The following is a 21,619-nucleotide window of genomic DNA, read 5'->3' as shown; positions in this document are numbered from 1 at the left end:
CTCAATCTCATTATTGCATAAATACAAAACTGTTAATTCCACCGATGAAGGAAGAAGCATGCAAGCTTTCTTTACAAGTCACTTACTTCGAAATAGAATGTTTCATCAAACAGCGGGTTGCTGGTTTTCTTCTTCACTTTGGTCCTTTTTTGATCCAACCTAACAAAACAAAAAATTGTGACATCTTATACCAAATTCAAAATTAAGAATGCTGTTGCCTTCCAAAATTAAATTTTTAAGGGGTGGGGAGACCCAGACTAAGTGCCCTGATGGGACCTATCGCTGAATTTTCTGGACCTTGTGATGGCTGGCTAGGAGGCAGAGAGCCAGAAAAATATTGGGGGAAAGAGGCATGTTCGGGAAGGCTCCCCAACCAATTCTGGTCCAAAGGACAGGTTGGGCATCAGGTCAATTGCCCTTCCACAGACACTGGTGGCCAATGGCACATCAAGAATGCCCAAATAAAAGGCAGTTTTACTGCCACACCAACAATTTGATGTCAGAGTGCCCACCGCCTCGCCAGTCAACCATTGTCTTGCTGCGTGTGGAGGCTGCCCACTTAATGGAGACAGCCACCCTTCAGCAGGCTGTGGGTCATCAGAGCTGGAGCTGCCATGATTTCAATGACTGGAGTAAGAACATGCAAGGGCGCTGGCCAACATTTCATTTATTTCTTCACTGTTGCACAACCTAACAAGGGTATCTCTATGTTGAGGCATTCTCATGTTCACCTGCCTGCCTAAGCCCGATGGGGCTTTGGAGGCTCCAGCAGACCCCCGAATGGGCCTGCTGCATATTGGTTTCCCGCCATTCTTAATTGGATGGCGAGTTTGAAGTGACAACCTCCTGGAAGACTGCGGAGCCAGTCTTGCTGCTGACATGAGCTTGGAATCCCACTTGGTCCCGAAGCCAGTGGTAAAATCTAGCCCACAATGTCAACTGCTACTGAAACAGGAGGAGATAAAGTTCCTTCTCATTCTGTTTCAATGACAAGCACACAAGTAGTTACAGCACTGAAATGGGACAATCAGCACAACCAATTCTAGTCAGTGTTTCCTCTGCCACACAAGGATATAGTTGTGATCACATTTGCCTCCCCTGCCCCAAAAATCCTTCAACTTTTTCTTCGATCCACCTATTCAATGAAATCTTAAATTTTAATGGAGATTCTGCCTCACCCAGTAATTTCAGAAGTGAGCTTCATATTATCTGAAGTCTTTCTCCTGCCCTTTGTTCAAAATCTCTCACTTGTGTTTTTGTGACACACCTTCTTGATCTTAACAACATAAGAATATAAGAACATAAGAAATAGGAGCAGGAGTAGGCCATCTAGCCCCTCGAGCCTGCCCCGCCATTCATTAAGATCATGGCTGATCTGAAGTGGATCAGTTCCACTTACCCGCCTGATCCCCATAACCCCTAATTCCCTTACCGATCAGGAATCCATCTATCCATGATTTAAACATATTCAATGAGGTAGCCTCCACCACTTCAGTGGGCAGAGAATTCCAGAGATTCACCACCCTCAGAGAAGGAGTTCCTCCTCAACTCTGTCCTAAACTGACCCCCCCTTTATTTTGAGGCTGTGCCCTCTAGTTCTAGCTTCCTTTCTAACTGGAAAGAATCTCTCCACCTCTACCCTATCCAGCCCCTTCATTGTCTTATAGGTCTCTATAAGATCCCGCCTCAGCCTTCTAAATTCCAACGAGTACAAACCCAATCTGCTCAGTCTCTCCTCATAATCAACACCCCTCATCTCTGGTATCAACCTGGTGAACCTTCTCTGCACTCCCTCCAAGGCCAATATATCCTTCCGCAAATGAGGGAACCAATAATGCACAGTATTCCAGTTGCGGCCTCACCAATGCCCTGTACAGATGCAGCAAGACATCTCTGCTTTTATATTCTATCCCCCTTGCAATATAGGCCAACATCCCATTTGCCTTCTTGATCACCTGTTGCACCTGCAGACTGGGTTTTTGCGTCTCATGCACAAGGACCCCCAAGTCCCTTTGCACAGTAGCATGTTGTAATTTTTTTCCATTTAGATAATAATCCAATTTGCTATTATTTCCTCCAAAGTGAATAACCTCGCATTTGTCAACGTTATACTCCATCTGCCAGATCCTCGCCCACTCACTCAGCCTGTCCAAATCTCTCTGCAGACCTTCTACGCCCTCCACACGATTCACTTTTCCACTTATCTTTCGAGTAGAAATAATCCTCTTCGATCTACACCATCCAGCTTTTCATCATTTTAAATACTATCACAAATGTCTTGTTATTTCATTAATTGAAACAAAAGACAGATAATTTTCAAGTCTTTCCGGCCTGGTTTCTGTACATTTATCTATCCGACAATCCAAACTTCTTATCCTTAACATTAAAACAGAGCAGGCATACAGCTAGTTGGGTGCTATAGGATGAATATTGTTCTATCTTCCATTCTGTCTGCAAACTAAAATAGTTGCGCTTCTTGCATTTTGTTCACAGGATGGATTCTGAAGCCTCACTAAGATGTAAAGTATCAAACAATGCCATATTTTCCTTAAAAATCACATTTCAGTGCCACAACACCTCTGACAGAGAGTCCAGAACAAACTGTTCCTCAAGCAATGTTGGAACACAATGCAGTCTTGGAATATCAGTCTGACATTTTGAGAAAAGCATATCAAAGAAAAGACTTGGCACAACTCATCAATCTCGAAGTCCTTTATCCTCAGCAACATCGACCCTACATCTCAAGTAATATAAATCCATATTTAAGTCTGAACTGGACACAGTATGATTGCCAACATCTACTGATACACTTGATATCAAATCATAGAAATTGTACAATACAGAAAGACACTACTTGGCCATTGCATCTATGCAGAAAGAAAAATGAGCTACCCAGCCTAATTCCACTTTCCAGTATTTGGTCCATAGCCCTGCAGGTTATAGCAATTGAGGTGCATACCAGACACCTTTTAAATGAGTTGTGTGCTTGTCATTGAAACAGAACAAGAAGGAACTTTATCTCCTCCAGTTTCACTAGCAGCTGACATTGTGGGCTAGATTTTACCGCTGACTTCGGGACCAAGTGGGATTCCAAGATTCTGCCTCTATGACCCTTTCGGGCAAGGAGCTCCAGATCCCACAATCCTTTAGGTGAAAAAAATCTTCCCTTTTCTCCCCTCGAATCCTTGTACAATCACTTCACATCTATGCCCCCTAATCACTGACCTCTTTGCTAAACTAACTAGATCCTTCCCATCCATTCAATTCAGGCCCCTCACAATTTAGTGCACTTCAATCAAATCACCGCTAAGCCTCCTCTGTTCCATGGAGAACAGCCCCAACCTATCCAATCTTTCCTCATAGCTGCAATTTTCCACTCCTGGCAACATCCTCGTAAATCTCCTCTATTCCCTCTCTAATACAATTATGTCATTTCTGGAAGGAGCTGACCAAAACTGCAAGTTGTTACCTATCTAGTGTCTTATATAGATCCAACATTAACATTCTTAAATTCTATGCCTCAGCTATTAAATGAATGAATTCCATCTGCCTTCTTAACTGCCTCATTAACTTGTCCTGCTAACTTCTTAGATCTGTGGACATTCAATTCAAGGTCCCTCACTTCCTCTACAACTCCGTATCCTCACATTTATTATGTAATCCTCATCACTCAAACTTCTCTGGGCTGAATTCCATTTGCCACTTTTCTGCCTACCTGACCAGTCCATTGATATCTTTCTGCAGTTGATAGTAATCCTCTTTGCTATTAAATTATGTGGCCATCTTTTGTGCCATCTGCAAATATCTTGATCATTTCTCCTACACTTACTCCTAATCATTAATATATACCACAAAAAACAAGGGACCAAGTCCTAAGCCCTGTGTAACCCCACTTCAATCAATGATTGCCCTTCATTTCCTGCTGCAGAGCCAATCTTGCACCCAATATACTAGCACCAAACATTTGCATCAATGTTTTGAAATGATTCCATAGATCATTAACTGGCTCAGAGTGCAAGGATTTATACATATTTGAGCTAATTTCTGAGTTTCTTGAAATTTGAAATCATTTCCCAATTCTTCATAATCATGAAGAACTACATTAGTTCAAAAGTTCTTTTCCCACATCCTACACCAGGTGAAATTACAAGTTCAATACATGGAAAGAGAATTCAAATCTTATCCAAATAGAGTGAAAAACATTCTTATACCTTATGGGCTGCAAATTAATTAGTTTTCCTTTTAAGCTCTGTCCCCTAACTTCTGCAAATGCAATTGTGCTACTGCATTTATAATATGTAATTGTAAGTTTAGAATATAATTTTAGAATCAATACTGTACCTAGAAGGGCCAACCAGAGAGACAGAAGCATAGGGATCCCCACTCTGTCCGTTTACAAGAGGAAGCCCTCGGCATTCAATTATCCTGCATGTTGAAGAAAACAAAAAGTATTTAAAATGTTAATAATGGTTATAATTACTGATCTAACAGTCAGAGTTTTTGAGATTAACTGTTATCCAGGCATTTTTTAAAATATGAAGCAGTTAGTTAAATGACAATATTTGTGGTGGTATTTCACATGCACACCACAAAAGAAACTGGAGAGAAGATACTTCTCCCTCTACCAGCCTTGCTGCAGTTAGGAATTCGTTTACTTTACTCGTTTCTTCTGGTCCATGCTTACATTTTAAGTGCTGTAACATTTGCAGTCACACTGCTCTAATCCCTTCCCCCCCCCCCGCACAGTTTGAAGACCCAATGACATCTCACTCCCCTCTTCAAGGAAACTCAACATTGCAAATCTATCCCCTGATATTTTTGGTGGGGCTGACAAATTTTCCTTTCTATTTCTTGCATGCATTCATTGTGCACACATTTCATGCTTAGTTCTTAGATAGATAGCAATGTCCACTACCTTAATTTACATCAATGTTAAAATTTCATTCCTTAAAAGTGATCTGGCCATTGTAGTTATCCAGATCACTTCTTCACATAACTCCTAGACAGAGTATAGTTTGCTCATGATTTGTCATTAAGTCAAGAAGTCCAGCTCTGCTTAAAAGTGTCAGATGTTGCACCTGGTTAAATATCTCTTCAAACTCTGAAGTATGCTACACCTACATTCAATATTCATTTGCGGATGGTGAACATTAATTTGTTTCTTGCAGAATTCCAACAGAATTGCAGTTAACTAGTGCAGCTTAAACAACCAACCACCCTCCGAAAGCTCTTCAGTTGAGTCCTACTATTATTTCGATACAAATGCCGACCGTTTTCATGGATATATAAACATGGGAATAATATCTCCAATTAATTTCACTTTCTTTGAAATAACATACTTCTACCAGACACCTTTCAATTGTTCCAGCTCAGTCTCCAGAAAACGGTGGGGAGAAGCATTAAGCAAAGTCCTATTATCCCCCACTTCTTTCAATAATACTTGAAAAATATAGTCCATCCAGATTAGGTTATATTTGCCCTTTAACACGGCCCATTTCACACAAAAATTATTTTGACTCTACTTGATGGGATAAAGGAAATCACTATGCAAATACAACAACTGAACACAATGAATCCAAGGATTTGGAAAAAAGAATCCGACACCACAAACATCAAATATACCAGTGACAAAGCGTTTAAGCTAATTAGCAAAAAGAGGGAGAGGAAAGGGAAGGCAAGAAGGATTCACCCTTTATGAAAAAGCAGCCAAATAGGCAATGGTTTATGCTCATGGGTACCAACAACCCTCTAGATCCTTTACCCTCTTCATTTCTTGTCAACCCCACACCTACTTCCAATCTCATCGCTTGCCATGTAGGTCCATTCAAAAGTCTGATGGCAGCAGGGAAGAAGCTGTCCTTGAGTCGGTTGGCACATGACCTCAGACTTTTGTATCTTTTTCCCAACGGGAGGAAGTGGCAGAGAGTATGTCCGGGGTGCGTGGGGTCCTTAATTATGCTGACTGCTTTGCCGAGGCAGTGGGGAGTGTAGACAGAGTCAATGGATGGGAGGCTGGTTTGAGTGATGGATTGGACTTTTGTAGTTTCTTGCAGTCTTGGGCAGAGCAGGAGCCATACCAAGCTGAGACAACTAGAAAGAATGCTTTCTATGGTGCATCTATAAAAGTTGGAAAGAATTGTATCTGACAAGCCAAATTTCCTTAGTCTTCTGACAAAGTAGAGGCATTGGTGGGTTTTCTTAACTGTAGTGTCAGCATGGAGGGATCAGGACGTGCTGTTGATGATCTGGACACCTAAAAACTTTCTGCCTATTAGTTAATCTCGAATGCTTTATTTTGCATCAACTGGAACAGTACTCAAAACAGCATGTTTGGGCAATTGTGTGTGTCTGGAAATAATGCTAGAAAGACTTGTTAGGAAGATATGAAAGCAGCACTATACATTCAACTTCTGGAGCAGAACCCACGTTTGGGACTGCTACAGATACTTTATCTACAAACCTGAAGTAACCATAAAGTCACACTGGGAAAGAAATGAGGAAGCTATGGGCAAGGTGGGAAGTTAAATAATTTTCAACAATTCTGATGTACCATCTTAGCTCAAGACCTCAGATTCTATATCACAACCTTAAGGCCAAGTTCACCTGAGGCCAGTAGGTGCTGCTTTTCAAAGGTACACCTACCTGTTGTACTAAACTAAGCCATCAGAATGGTGCATTGCCTTTCAAGACACACAAAATCTAGATCTTCAATATTACAGTTTGGGTTTTTCAACAGTGTCCTCTTCTAACAGCAAACCACATCCTTTAACAACCAAAATCTCTTACTTGATGCTTTACAGAACTTGAGTTGGACAATTTTATTTTTCACATTTATTTAGTAGACTCGCCAGCTTTTCGCACGCTAAAGCAATGGAGAAATAAGCTTACAGCTCAAGTATTAACCATTTTTAAGCACAACACAGGGTGACCAAAAAAACTCAGCTGCTCTTTTAAATGCTCAAGTTTAACAGCTCACAAGGAGTAATACACTGGACAAACTGTCACACAACTTAATATGTTGAAAACAATTAGTTTTCACCTGTGGGAAAGCGAACAGTGACATTTACTCTTCAGTATATCATCTCCTCTCAATTAAGAATTTAAGAATTAAATTTCCCCTGATTGACCAATAAGACTGCTTTAATGTTGCATATGCTCTGATATTGATGCTGCTCGCTTCAAACTCAGTCTCTCTCAGCCAAAAGCAAACCTAAAGTAAATTTGCTGGATTGATTATTGGCTGGCAGCAACAGTTTTTTTCCCCCCTAAATTACTGTACAATATTTGACAGTGTAGAGATGTGGTTTGTCTCATCACGATCTTTAAACTGCAAATAGGATATAAAACCACACTCAAAACCCTATCCAGCTCCACCCTTGTCAAGATAAAACCCACTATGTTATCAAAGTTAGCTCTACTTAAGTGCAAGGTAACTCATATTATGAAAAATACTGCAATGCAATTTCATTAGATAATGATTGGAGTTACACACAATGATAGTTGTTGGTGAAGGCATATGAAAATCTTAAAATATAACCAAGCTCAAAGTAACCAAAACATCTGATCCATTCTGGTCCCATGTCCGAATTCTTTAACATTGACGCAGCCACCTCCTTTATATGTAAATCTAGTTACCTACACTTTGTCAGCTCATCTGATCGGACTTAAGACATGAAAACAATTTGAAACATGCTGTACAATGCGTTTTCTTCATTTCAGCTCATCAGAAGTATACTCAGTGGATTAAAAGAGAACAAATGAAGCATCAAAATATTCTAACAAAGCTAGAAAAGGCAGTACTCTCAGCACAGGACCCCACAAGGTGGGAACCTGGCCGGAAGAATCTTGGGGCCAATGAGGGGGTTTCGGTGAAAAGTGCAAGGCTATGGGCACACAACAAAATTACACTGGTTGGAGGGATCGGCAACAGACTGATGGCATTTGGAGGTGGGGCAGGGGGCGGTGGAGGTAGAAATGGCCTAGAATGTCAGATGGGGGTGGGATAGGATGAGGATGAAGATGAAATGAGAGGTATGAAAGGAATGGAAGGGACATAGCGTGAGATGCAATGCGAAGGTTGGAATGGTAAGAGTGGGGTGGTATGGCATGAGAAGAGTGGAGATGATGGAATTTGTTAAGTATATTAATTTGACCACAAATACTTTGTAAAATACATATCAATTAGCCAAGACCAGCAATGTTAAACTACAATGGCCAAAGGGCATTCATAGATGCTGCAGACATTTTATGCCCTAGTTATAAGAGGAATACATTATTCCAGTATTTGGCATCAATTTATTATGGCTCTCTGAATATTATGGAGAGATGGTAGCATAGTGCTAATGTCACTGGACTAGCAATCCAGAGACCCAATTAATGCTCTGGGGACATGGGTTCAAATCCCACCATGGCAGCTGGTGGAATTTGAGATCAGTTAATAAATCTGGAATAGATAAGTGGTGAAGACGGCATTTAGCATGCTTGGTTTCATTGGTCAGAAGTTTGAATACAGGAGTTGTACAAGACATTGATAAGGCCACAACTGGAATACTGTGTACCGTTTAGGTCACCCTATTGTAGAAAGGATGTTATTAAACTAGAAAAAGTGCAGAGAAGATTTACGAGGATGCCACCAGAACTTGATAGTTTGAGTTATAAGGAGAGGCTGGATAGACTGGGACTTGTTTTCCCTGCAGCATAGGAGGCTTTAGGGGTGATCTTAAAAAGGTCTGTAAAATAATGAGGGGCATAGATAAGATAGAGATAGTCAACATCTTTTCCCAAAGGTAGAGGAGACTAAAACTAGAGGGCATAGGTTTAAGGTGCGAGGGGAGAGATTCAAAAGGGTCCCAAGGGGCAATTCTTTCACACAGCAGGTGATGAATGTCTGGAATGAGCTGCCAGAGGTAGAAGAGGCAGGTACAATTTTGTATTTTAAAAAACACTTAAGACAGTTATATGGGTAGGATGGGTATAGAGGGATATGGGCCAAACACAGGCAATTGGGACTAGCTTAATGGTAAAAACTGGGCAGCGTGGACAAGTTGGCCCGAAGGCCTGTTTCCATACTGTAAACCTTTATGACTATGAAAGCTTGACTCAGTAACGGCCAACATAAAACTATCAAGTGTCATAAAAACCCATCTGGTTCACTAATGTTCTTTAGGGAAGGAAATCTGCCATCCTCACCTGGTGTGGCCTACACGTGACTCCAAATCCACTGCCCTTAACTGCAAGGTTATACCAACAACCCATCAAAGAATGAAAATATTTTCTTTCACAATCGAACACAAACTATTTCTCCAAAAATGACAATGAAGAAACACTATTTATAAATTTGCCTTTAACAGGGACATTAAAATATCCTGACCACCTTTCTCCATCAAGCTCAGTTGTTTAGGTTGTCAGTTTCATTCAGAACCATTTCAATCTACTGCCTGCCTTTTCATTAATCTCATAACTCCTACTGTTCAATCAGTAATTTATTTCCCCTTCCAAGCATTTCAATATGCACAGCACTAGGTGGCAGTCTACTGTAACCATTCATTCGGACTAGTTATTACTCCCGCTTGACTGGATCAAACTTTGTATCTGGAACCATGTTCCATTCTTTAGAGAAAATCCTGGCTACCGGAATAGCCTTTTAGCCAGCTGGAATAGTTTTAGGGGAAAATTCCTTTTTCCTGTTTTGGCATGTGGGCATGTCTGACGAGTCCAACATTTATTGCTCATCCCTAACTGCCCCAAGGTGATGGTGAGCCACCTTCCTCAACTCTGCAGTCAATGTGGTGTAGATATATCCACAGTGCTGTTAATGAGCATGTACAGGATTTTGACCCAGCGACAGTGAAGGTACGGCGATATAGTTCCAAATCAGAATGGAGGGAAACTTCATTCTGAGGGAAACTTCCAGGTCTTAAGAACATAAGAAATAGGAGCAGGAGTAGGCCATCTAGCCCCTCGAGCCTGCCCCGCCATTCAATATCATGGCTGATCTGAAGTGGATCAGTTCCACTTACCCGCCTGATCCCCATAACCCCTAATTCCCTTACCGATCAGGAATCCATCTATCCGTGATTTAAACATATTCAATGAGGTAGCCTCCACCACTTCAGTGTGCAGAGAATTTCAGAGATTCATCACCCTTTGAGAGAAGAAGTTCCTCCTCAACTCTGTCCTAAACTGACCCCCCTTTATTTTGAGGCTGTGCCCTCTAGTTCTAGCTTCCTTTCCAAGTGGAAAGAATCTCTCCACCTCTACCCTATCCAGCCCCTTCATTATCTTATAGGTCTCTATAAGATCCCCCCTCAGCCTTCTAAATTCCAACTAATACAAACCCAATCTGCTCAGTCTCTCCTCATAATCAACACCCCTCATCTCTGGTATCAACCTGGTGAACCTTCTCTGCACTCCCTCCAAGGCCAATATATCCTTCCGCAAATAAGGGGACCAATACTGCACACAGTATTCCAGCTGCGGCCTCACCAATGCCCTGTACAGATGCAGCAAGACATCTTTGCTTTTATATTCTATCCCCCTTGCGATGTAGGCCAACATCCCATTTGCCTTCTTGATCACCTGTTGCACCTGCAGACTGGATTTTTGCGTCTCATGCACAAGGACCCCCAGGTCCCTCTGCACAGCAGCATGTTGTAATTTCTTTCCATTTAGATAATAATCCAATTTGCTATTATTTCTTCCAAAGTGAATAACCTCGCATTTGTCAACGTTATACTCCATCTGCCAGATCCTCGCCCACTCACTCAGCCTGTCCAAATCTCTCTGCAGACCTTCTACGCCCTCCACACGATTCACTTTTCCACTTATCTTTGTGTCGTCTGCAAACTTTGTTACCCTACACTCAGTCCCCTCCTCCAGGTCATCTATATGAATAGTAAATAGTTGAGGCCCCAGTACCGATCCCTACGGCACGCCACTAGTTAGCATCTGCCAACCAGAAAAGCACCCATTTATTCCGACTCTCTGCTTCCTGTCGGATAGCCAATTCCCAATCCACTCCAACACCCTACCCCCAACTCCGTGTGATCCAATCTTCTTCAGCAACCTTTCGTGAGGCACCTTATCAAACGCCCTTTGGAAATCCAAAAACACCGCACCCACCGGTTCCCCTCCGTCAACCGCACTAGTCACATCTTCATAAAAATCCAACAAGTCATATGTTCCCAGGCATGCCCTGCGCTTGTCCTTCAAGATTGTAGAGGTCACAGGAGGTTTGTACGGTACAATCAAAGGAGCCTTGATGGTGCATGAGATGCCAATTAAGCAACCTTTGTCCTGGAAGCTGTCAAACTTCAAGCGTTTTTGGAGCTGCAGTCATCAAGGTAAGTGGAGCGTATTCCATTCCGACTTCTGCCTTGTTGATAGTGAACAGGCTTTGAGAAATCGGGCGTGAGACCCACTGACTCCAGTTTTGCTAGGGCTCCTTGATGCCACACGATCAAAGGCTGCTTGACACCAAGGACAGTCACTCTCATCTCTTGATTTCAATTCTTTTGTCCAGGTATGGACTAAGATTGTATTAAGTTGAGTGACCCTGGCAGAACCCAACCTGAGCCCAAGTGAGCACTTGATAACAATGTTGACAACACCTTCCATTAGTTTGATAATCGATGGCAGACAGAAGTGGAGGTAATTGGCTGGGTTGGATTCGTCCTGCTTTTTGCAAACAGAAAGAAGTCTCACAACACCAGGTTAAAGTCCAACAGGTTTATTTAACAGCACAAGCTTTTGGAGCCTCAGGCTCCTTCTTCAGGTGAATGAGGAGTAGACATTGTTGGGTGATGCCAGTGTTGTAGCTTGTCTAGGAGCATGGCTAGTTCCGGGGCACATTTTCAGTACTCTTACGATAATATCATGGACCAAAGTATTTCACTGTCCAGTCCTTCAGTCATTTCTTGATGATACATGGAGTGATTTGAATTGGCTGAAGACTGGCAACCACGAAGCTGGAGACCTCAGAGCTGAGATAGATCATCCACTTGACACTTCCAGCTGAAAATGGCTGCAAGTGTTTCAGCCTAGTCTTCTGGACTCCGCCCTCATTGGAGGATGGGGATATTTGTTGAGCCTCCTCCTCCTGTTTGTTGTTTAACTGTCCACCTTCATTCAAGACTGTTCATGACAGAACTGCAGATTAGATCTGATCCGTTGGCTGTGGGAGATTGCTTACATGCAAGCACAGAGGTACGTGCATATGTATTTACTAAATATTTATCACCAGTTACCATAGAAGTGAAGCAATCTAATCAAAAAACATTCACACACTGAATTTAATTTAGCAATGAACAGAAAAGTTAAACACAAACAAATATGGCATGCAAATGAACATGGCATTCAAATGCCCGTATCTTGTTCTTACGTTTTGCTTTCAGAGGGCATTGATCTCTGTTCTGCTAATAACATGTTCAGCTACCCGACCTTTAGGCCACTATTCACACTTTCCTTGGACTTTACCACCATCATTACCACCCACTGTGCATTATAGTATTGATATGGAGATGCCGGCGTTGGACTGGGGTAAACACAGTAAGCAGTCTCAACACCAGGTTAAATTGGTAGCACAAGCCACTAGCTTTTGGAGCGCTGCCCCATCATCAGGTAAGTGGGAGTTCTGTTCACAAACAGGGCATATAAAGACACAAACTCAATTTACAAAATAATGGTTGGAAGACTTGCATTCCAACCATTATTTTGTAAATTGAATTTGTGTCTTTATATGCCCTGTTTGTGAACAGGACTCCCACTTACCTGATGAAGGGGCAGCGCTCCAAAAGCTAGTGGCTTGTGCTACCAAATAAACCTGTTGGACTTTAACCTGGTGTTGTGAGACTTCTTACTGTTTTATAGTATTGACATCTTTGTCAAATCTCTCCTGACCTATTTTAAGCTACCTCTTCCACAGTATAAAATCCATCACATTTCCACTTCTCTTCAACTGTGAAGAGTCATACGGACTCCAAACTCTGTTTCTCTCTCCACAGGTGCTGCCAGACCTGCAACATTTGTCTAGCATTTTCTGGCTTTATTTCAGATTTCCAGCATCCACAGTATTTTGCTTTTACTTTAGTGGGCAATACTATTTAGCACAGAGGACAATGAGGAAATATTGGAAAAGACCTGAAGCCAGCATGGAATTGGGAGTTAACCCACTCACATGGCATTTAAATAGTTAGGAGACAGGTAGGATAAAAGCAGAAATGTGGGAAATACTCAGCAGGTTAGATAGCATCTGTGAAGAGGGAGCAGAGGTAATGTTTCAGGTCAATAAGATAAAAGCAAAATACTGCGGATGCTGGAATCTGAAACAAAAACAGAAAATCTCAACAGGTCTGACAGCATCTGTCGGGAGAGAATAGAGCCAACATTTTTCAAGTCTGGCTGACCCTTCATCAGAGCTAAGAGCAACGAGAATCAGTAGAGATTTATATTATTGGGGTTGGGGGTGGGGGGTTGGTGGAATTGGACAAAGCGAATGTAAACAAGGATACAAAAGGCTGAGAAGGTGCTAAGAGTGCCCATTAAGCGATCAGAATGTGAGAATGACAGGAGAGAGGTACAGATTGTTAAAGGACTGCCTGAGGAATGTGACAGTTGCACTAAAGAGGGCAGGGGGGAAAAGGAGGAGAGCTGGAATGGAGAAGTGGAAAAGTAGAAGTGAAAAAGAAGGATGATAAAATGGATGAATGAGATTAATTGAAATGGAATAAAATTAATGGAAATGGGGTGAAGGTGGAGGAGAGTTCATGCTCTGAAGTTGTTGAACTCAATGTTCAGCCTGGAAGGTTGTAAAGTGCCCAAGCGGAAGATGAGGTGCTGTCCCTCCAGTTTGCATTGGAGTTCTCTAGAACATTGCAAAAGGCCATGGATGGACAGGGGAGTAGTGCGGTAGTCTTTTTGACATTCATGGTCATTTATTTCACAAATTAATGTTATCTCTTGCCTGGAGCAGTGCAGCTCCAATGACACTCAAGTGGGACACCATCCAGGGCAAAGCAGTCTGCTTGACTGGCACTCCATCTATCACAATAAACATGCACTCCCTCCACCACTGATGCACAGTGGCAGCAGTGTATACCATCTACAGATGAACTGCACCAACTCACTAAGGCTCCTTTGACAGTACCTTCCAAACCTGCAACCTCTACCACCTAGAAGACTGGGGCAGAGATGCATGGGAACACTACCAACTGCAAGCTCCCCTCTAAGCCACACACCATCCTGACTTGGAATTATAATCACCGTTCCTTCACTGTCTGTGGGTCAAAATCCTGGAACTCCCTTCCTAACGGCACTCTGGGTGAACCTACGCCACATGGACTGCAACAGTTCAAGGCAGCCCACCACCACCACCTTCTCCAGGGGAATCAGAGATGGGCTATAAATGCTGACCTAGTCAGCAATGCCCACATCCCACGAAGGACAATAGAAAAAACGTAATGGATAAAATAAGCAATGCCATGCCTTAGAAATTGGATGTTTAAGGTGCGACTGAAAAAATATGGCACCAATGGAATTGTACGGAGAAGGAAAAACAATTGGTGAAAGGCAAAACATAATTGAAGCAGAATTATCTTTGTTACAAAAAAAAGATATAGAGTAGCTACCAAAACATTATGGAAAATGAACCAAGTGTGGAACATGGCAGATTTTTACACCACTGTTTCCATTCTTCTGTCTTTTGGCAAGGTTGATCATTTACTGGGCTTTTGTAACTGACATCAAGAAATGAGCAAGCAAAACCTAGTCTTGTAGTTTCTACTTGTAGAAACTGTCTAACCTCTACTCTATAGCTCAATATCAAAGCACAACCAACTTTCTGCATCCCTGGACACAGTACGGTGCCGCTTAGCAGCAGTTTCAAATGCAAAATCTCAGTTCACAATTGACACGATGATGTGCGCAAGTGTTAGTTGACTGGATGGAAAAAAAAGCAACGACACTCAAAATTATAGATGCAATAAGGGAAATTAGGCCCAGGCCTGGCACCTAATGTAGATAAATGTACTATTATCCATACATAACTTATGCAGCTTGATTTCAGAAAGGAAATGGATCATCAGGTTAGATCGGAAGGATATTACAGTATCGCATGTGTTATTGCGGTAACCAGCTCCGTTTGATTCTGTCAATGAAATGTGCAAACAACTTAAAAACCACTGCTTCTTTCACAATGATCTTAAAAAATACTTTTACATATGAAACATAATGGGTAAATGAGAGAGAAAAACACCAATGAAGCCCACTTCTTGCTCCCAGTTACGTTTGTACAGACTGCATTGCGATGGGAAACGAAAACCACTGTGGTTAGAAATGCGGCACAATTTCCTGCTGTGCAGAAGCAACACACTGCATCATATCCTTCAACAACCACAAACATTACTTGAATGAAAACAAAAAAAGCTTTACATCTTCAAGTAACATTTTAATAAAGGGACAAGTCACAAGAATGAAAAAAAAACATGAATTGGTTTGTCACATCAACCAAATTTGTTAAGCCACAATTTATCAACTTTTTAAAGACAGCCCCATAGACGTTATATCTCAGACATTAAATCAAGGTATCATCACCTTCATTTTTGCCAATAAGTATGATAGCATCATTTCTCCTGCCAAAGTGTGCCGGTCTCAGTCTACTATCAACATTGGTGAGTATGCAAACAGGCATCTCTCCACTGAATTATTCCTTCATCTGTAAGCATACCTGCGTTGTTTCACAAGGGCAACTGCTAATGTATAATGCATTACATTTCCTAGTGGCTAAAATGGCCACAGGAATAAGGTGAAGAGTAGCAGCAGGCTGTACATGATGCCCATATTCCAAAAAGACAACAAAACAGACATTTTATTTCCATTCTATATAAAATAATAAATCAATAATTAAGAGTAATATTCAGAACTGTGCACACAATAATGACCGAATAAATTGTAAGCACCATGGCATCAGGTCATGCCTTGGATTGCTGTATTAGGATCACACGGGTTAACGAATTCAGATCAATAACTTGGATTCAGAAACTCAAATTTTCAGAGAGTACAAAGGCGGACAGTGAATGGCCAGCAACTCAAATTACAAAACGAAGGAGGAAACTGGCAGTTTCAGGTGGCACCTTCTCGAACTTTATTGCTACTCTGAAGCACAGATGCATCCATATTAAACTTCCTCCTGAGAATTTGCATGTGGCAACATGGTTCTATGGGTGCCAACAGCTCTGTGGGTAGCTTACTGAAATAACCATTATTAACTATGGAGTGAATCACAACGCATTGCGGGGCACTCTGGATAGAATCATAATCACTCTGGATAGAATCACATTCAGCTGATATTGTTTGGGAGCAGGGGACATGTTCTGTGCTTATGCACAAAGTTAAAGTGGCATTAAAGCATTCTTAAAATAATAAAAAAAGACATACATTGTCACAAAATACAAGGGCTGTTGATATGATCAAATGGTTAGTAACTGTAAAATCTGGAATGGAATAAAAATTTACAAGAGTGCAAATGAATTAAAAGCTAATCAATGAGGGGCTGTAGCCTACAGCTTAAAAAGCAGATACAGTGGTGAGACTGTACTCACTTGACATTACTCTACCTTTTGAAATCACAATGATGGTTGCACCAAAAAATATTCATTACAGTTTGAATTTAAATATTTGCTTCCAAAATACTATTCTATTGCCTATTAAAGTGATATCATAAACAGTCACCATGTTGCTATCATCTTCAGGATCCTAAACCCTCAAGAGTTTTATCTCAGTACAAATGCAAGATAAGGCTGCCATCAGGTACAAATGTGAAATCACAAACTTAATTTTGATTTAATTAAGAAGGAATTTACCTCTGCACACATCCCAAATTTTGATACTATTAGCCACCAGAGCAAATCCATTTTTTATATAAAAGTGACTGAAGGAAAGTTAAGATTGACAAATAATTTCATTATCCTCGTTGCACGTTTCAGCCACAAGATATTAGCCGTCGTTCAGCAAACGATAAGAGACTTCCTGTGAGCAAATGTCATCTGTCCTCAATGCTGCAAAGTTCTCACGAAATGCAGCAGGACTTTATCAGGCAAATTTAGCCACACAAAAATATCTAACCAGCCATACAAAACAAAATGTAGTTTTTTCCTCGTATTTGCAAAAATAATTTAGATTTGTAGTTGTGGCTTAAAAGCAAAAATTACTTTGTTAGTTGGTGATATACACGTATTGTGCAATGATATTAAACTGAACTGCACTAAGAATGCATTGAGGGTCTTTACTGAAAAATATCAGCTGAGCCACACAGACCAGCAAGGTGCCAGGTTCAATCTCTGGAGTGGATTTAGCTAAATCACATCAACTTTATGAGTAGGAGCATTCCCAATTGGCCTTCACACGTGCATTAGAGGGGGTAAAAATCAGGCAGAGTGCCCATTTCTGACTGGTTGATCCTCTAAAAACCCTGAAGAATTGTCTAGCATCACACATGGAAAATGGCCACTTTGAAGGATAGCATCTCAACCAGGAGTTGTTCCATTCAGGAGGCAAGGCAAGGCCAGAAAATCAGCAGAAAGACCACCGTGATAGAACATGATTCACCAACTTTCTTCTGCAGACATTTTGCCCTTTTGCAAATCCTAATAATCCTTGCCCATGTTAACAATTTTATAAAATATTAGGCTAACTAACACTTGTGCATGGAATATTGCACAATATTCCATGCACCTTCACTGTCACAGTTTGGACAAGGTTATCAGAAAAGCTACAAGCAAATTACTGCATATGCTGTCGGACCAGAGATTTCCCAGCATTTTCTGTTTTTGCATCAGAAAAGCTTTCGTGTTTTCATAGAATGATACAGCAAAGACAATCCATTCAGCTCATCCTGTCTGTGCCAGTTCATTGATAGAACTTTCCAATTACTCCCAGCACTCCGATCTTCTCTTATTGCTCTATATTTCTCCCCCCACCAAATTTTCTATGGTTCTATAAGTGCAGGTCAGTGGGACTAGGCAAAAAATGGTTCGGCACAGACAAGAAGGGCCAAAAGGCCTGTTTCTGAGCTGTAATTTTCTATGGTTCTAAGTACTTATCCAACTCTTTTTTGATTAATTGTTTTGAAGCTGCTTCCTCCACCCAGAGTGTACACACCAGATCAAATCAATTCTCTGCATAAAGTGATACCCATGGTTCATTCATCAATCAGCTTAAATCTATCTCCTGGCCACCAACCCTTTGGCTCCATCAAAACCATTTAATTTTGAACACTTCTATCAAATCACTCGCATTTCTTGCTTCAGGGAAAACGATCCCAGCTTCTTCAGTCTGCTAACTGAAGCCTCAATCTAGCAAATCTTCTCTGTACTCTCTCCAGGGCCATCCTTCCTAAAATGTGGTGCCCAGAATAGCACACAATACTCCAGCCACAGCCTCACTAATATTTTAGAAAGCTTTGCATAGTTTTCTTGTTCTTGTACTCATGTAATAAAGCCAAGATTCTACCTGCCTCAAACAGCTTTCTCAACCTGTCCTGTTGCCTTCTAAGATGTGTGTAATTACACCCTCAAGCCTCTGTTCCTGCATCCCTTTTATAATTCTACCATTTAGTTCACATCACCTTTCCTCATTCTTTCTAACAAAATGCACAACCTCATGTATTTCTGTTAAATGTCATCTGCCATGTGCCTGTCCATTTCACCAGTCCATGCCCTCCAAATGTCTGTTACCAAGATCCTCACAGTATATTATATTTCTGCGTTACATGTTATTTACAAACTTTGAAATTATGTCCTGGACATTAAAAAAGTGCAGGGTCCTAATATTAATGCCTGGGAAACCCTAATGTATTCGTCCCTCTATTCAGAAAAACAAATACTCATGCTATCTACTGTCTATCCCTTAATAAATTCACGCTGCTACTGTCCCTTTAATCTCTTCAGTTTTAATTTTGCTGATATTAAGGGATATTTTATTAAATGCCTTTTGAAAGCCCACATGCACAATATCAACAATACTACTACTCTCATCAACCTTCTCCATTACTACAAGAACTCTATCAAGCGAGTCAAACTACGACTTGCCTTTGACAACCATGCTGACTTTCATTATTAACCCATACTTTTCCCAAAGGCCAATTAATTCTATCTGGTTCTTGTATCTAAAATTTGCTCCACCGGACATTTGGCTGACTGGCCTTTAGATGGTTTTATGCCTCTTTTTTTTTTTAAACAGGAGTCTAACATTTGAAAGCCTCTAGCCTTCTGGCACCCACCCCATTTGGTGCAATGTTGTTTCCAGCATTGATTGGTTTGTGAAAAGGGGGAAAAAAGTGATGCCATTGCTATAATGCATCCCAGGAAGAGTGATCACTTTGGTCTAAAAAACATGCTCAGTTTGCCATCAGCTCAGCTGTAAAGCACAAGGTGGCAACAATGTCATCTTGCCCAGGAATGCATACCTTATCTCTCAAATGTTTCCAAATACTTCACAGGCATGGAATTACTTTCAGGTGCAGCAAGTACTGTATAACTACAGTAAATGTGGCAGTCAAAAATTCCTTTGTCAGCTACCATCGCTACAGAGAAACTATTTGGCCATCTCGATCATGGTTGTTGATGCAATGTGTGTCCAGGATAATGGGAGGACATGCTGCGCTTCATACGAACTTTAATATCCATCTGAACCACCAGAACAAGTGAGTAGTTTTCAAAGTAACATTGCAGAGTTGTGGCGCTGATGAAGAAACATTCATGTTGTATTGCAACAGTGTAGATTATGGGTCAAATGCTGGAATGGCACATAAACACACAGCTTTATACTAGAGGCAAGAGGGCTATCAACTCAGTTGAAGCGACACAGCAGAAAGCGGCAATCGAATCACAGAATGGTCACAGCACAGAAGTTAATTCAGCCTACTGAATGTGGGTTGGTTCTTATGAGAGCAATTCAGCTCGTTGCACATCCTGACCCTTTTTGAAAGGTCCTGCAAATTGTGTCTCTCCAGAAGCTTATCCAATTTCCATTGTAATCCATGATTGAATCTGCCTCACCCACAATCTCAAGCAGTGTAGTCCAGATCGTAACCACTCATTGCATAAAAAGCTATTCCTCATATGACTTTGGGCTCTTTTGCCTATCATCTTAGACAGTTTCCTTCTATCGACTCTGTCTAGATTCATGATTTTGAGCACCTCCATCAAATCGCCTTTAACTCTGTTTTCCTAAGGAAAATATCGCTTCTCTAATCTACCCAAATAACTGAAAACCCTCATTCCTGGAAACATTTCGTAAATCTTTTTGCACCCTTGTCTTTCCCTTCTTCCTGAAGCCCAGAATTAAGCACAATGATCCAGTTGAGATCAAACCATTATTTTATAAAAGGTTCAACATAGCTTCCTTAATATAACCAAAGAATTAAATATGACTATTCACCTCGGTAACCCAAGTGATTTGGAAAGATATGCTAATTAATTTGCTTTGTTCTGTCAACATAAATTATTATATCTATAGGCAACACAGGATCACTGTTAATATACCGACAAGTGATTATTCACTCTGAAAAAGTGATGCGAAGTATATTTTTAATTCATTGCCATAACCAAAGGCAAAGTATCACTGTGGTATATAAGCATCAAGTATCACTGTGGTACATAACCACAGTGATACCTGATGCAATACAAAGACATCCATAAGATGAATTAAATCATTAACCTACATGTACGCTGTAGAATACTATTTTGGCCTCAGAGGAATGTCCGACAGTCCAAGAGAACTGTTAGCACAGTAGACTTGGTGAACTCGATGAACTGTAGAAAATGTCAGTGAGCTCAGCGCACACAACATTACAAATGTTTCTGCACAACACAGGAGCATACTGGTGTCAGTATTTAACAAAGCATGACTTTGAGGGGATAGTATTGAATTAATTTATTTAAAAAACACAAAAACAAAGAACTTGCTTTTCTATAAAATTCCCTTGCACTCATTCAATCTATATTTAGGTTCCATAGTGGCCCCATTGGTTTCCCAATGACCACACAATTTAAGTAAAGCACATGCAGAACTTGGGTACTTGAGTAAAACAATTAAGTAAAGCATTATGATCACTCATAAAAGTAAATCTTAGCAGACAATGCACCACAGAACCAGAATTACTTTAAAATCTTTTGCTTGTGACAGCTTCTCAAGTTCAGAGACATAACAGAAATGATCCCATGATGGGGGAGGTGATGGATAAGGTATTGAAAGGAAAGATAGCTAGAATGCATCATATGCTAATGATCAGCCAATGTGGGTGTTTATGTGGGAATCCAAGTGATTGTTCTTCCTAGTCTGCATGGAAGAGTTTCTTGAACTCGTAGTAAAAAGTCTCAACACCTAAAGGAGCAGCGCTCCGAAAGCTCATGATTCCAAATAAACCTGTTGGACTTTAACCTGGTGTTGTGAGACTGCTTACTGTGCCAACCCCAGTCCAATGCCAGCATCTCCACCTCATAACTATACGAAGGACATCCTGGTATAGTCCGGATGAAAGAATTAGCACGTAGTTATTTTTGGTGGCCGGGACTGGATACTCAGATTGAAGAAAAGGTGAGACAGTGTCAGTCCTGTAGACAAG

The 21,619-nt window shown here is 41.0% G+C and overlaps 1 protein-coding gene across 1 annotated transcript in view; it reads right to left on the bottom strand.

The window, feature by feature from the left end:
- rasa2 (RAS p21 protein activator 2) overlaps positions 1 to 21,619 on the bottom strand; it is a 130,447-nt gene that overhangs the window by 44,118 nt on the left and 64,710 nt on the right. The window contains exons 6-7 of the mRNA XM_078205923.1: positions 4,342 to 4,425; positions 87 to 159 (exon numbers count right to left, since the gene is read on the bottom strand). Coding sequence (XP_078062049.1) covers positions 87 to 159; positions 4,342 to 4,425 — 157 coding nt within the window. The remainder of the gene's footprint in view (positions 1 to 86; positions 160 to 4,341; positions 4,426 to 21,619) is intronic.

This window comes from Mustelus asterias, chromosome 3 (genome assembly GCF_964213995.1).
Source record: "Mustelus asterias chromosome 3, sMusAst1.hap1.1, whole genome shotgun sequence".
Lineage (NCBI taxonomy): Eukaryota > Metazoa > Chordata > Chondrichthyes > Carcharhiniformes > Triakidae > Mustelus > Mustelus asterias.
The sequence above is the reverse complement of the archived record's forward strand: the minus strand, read 5'-3'. Positions and strand labels throughout refer to the sequence as shown.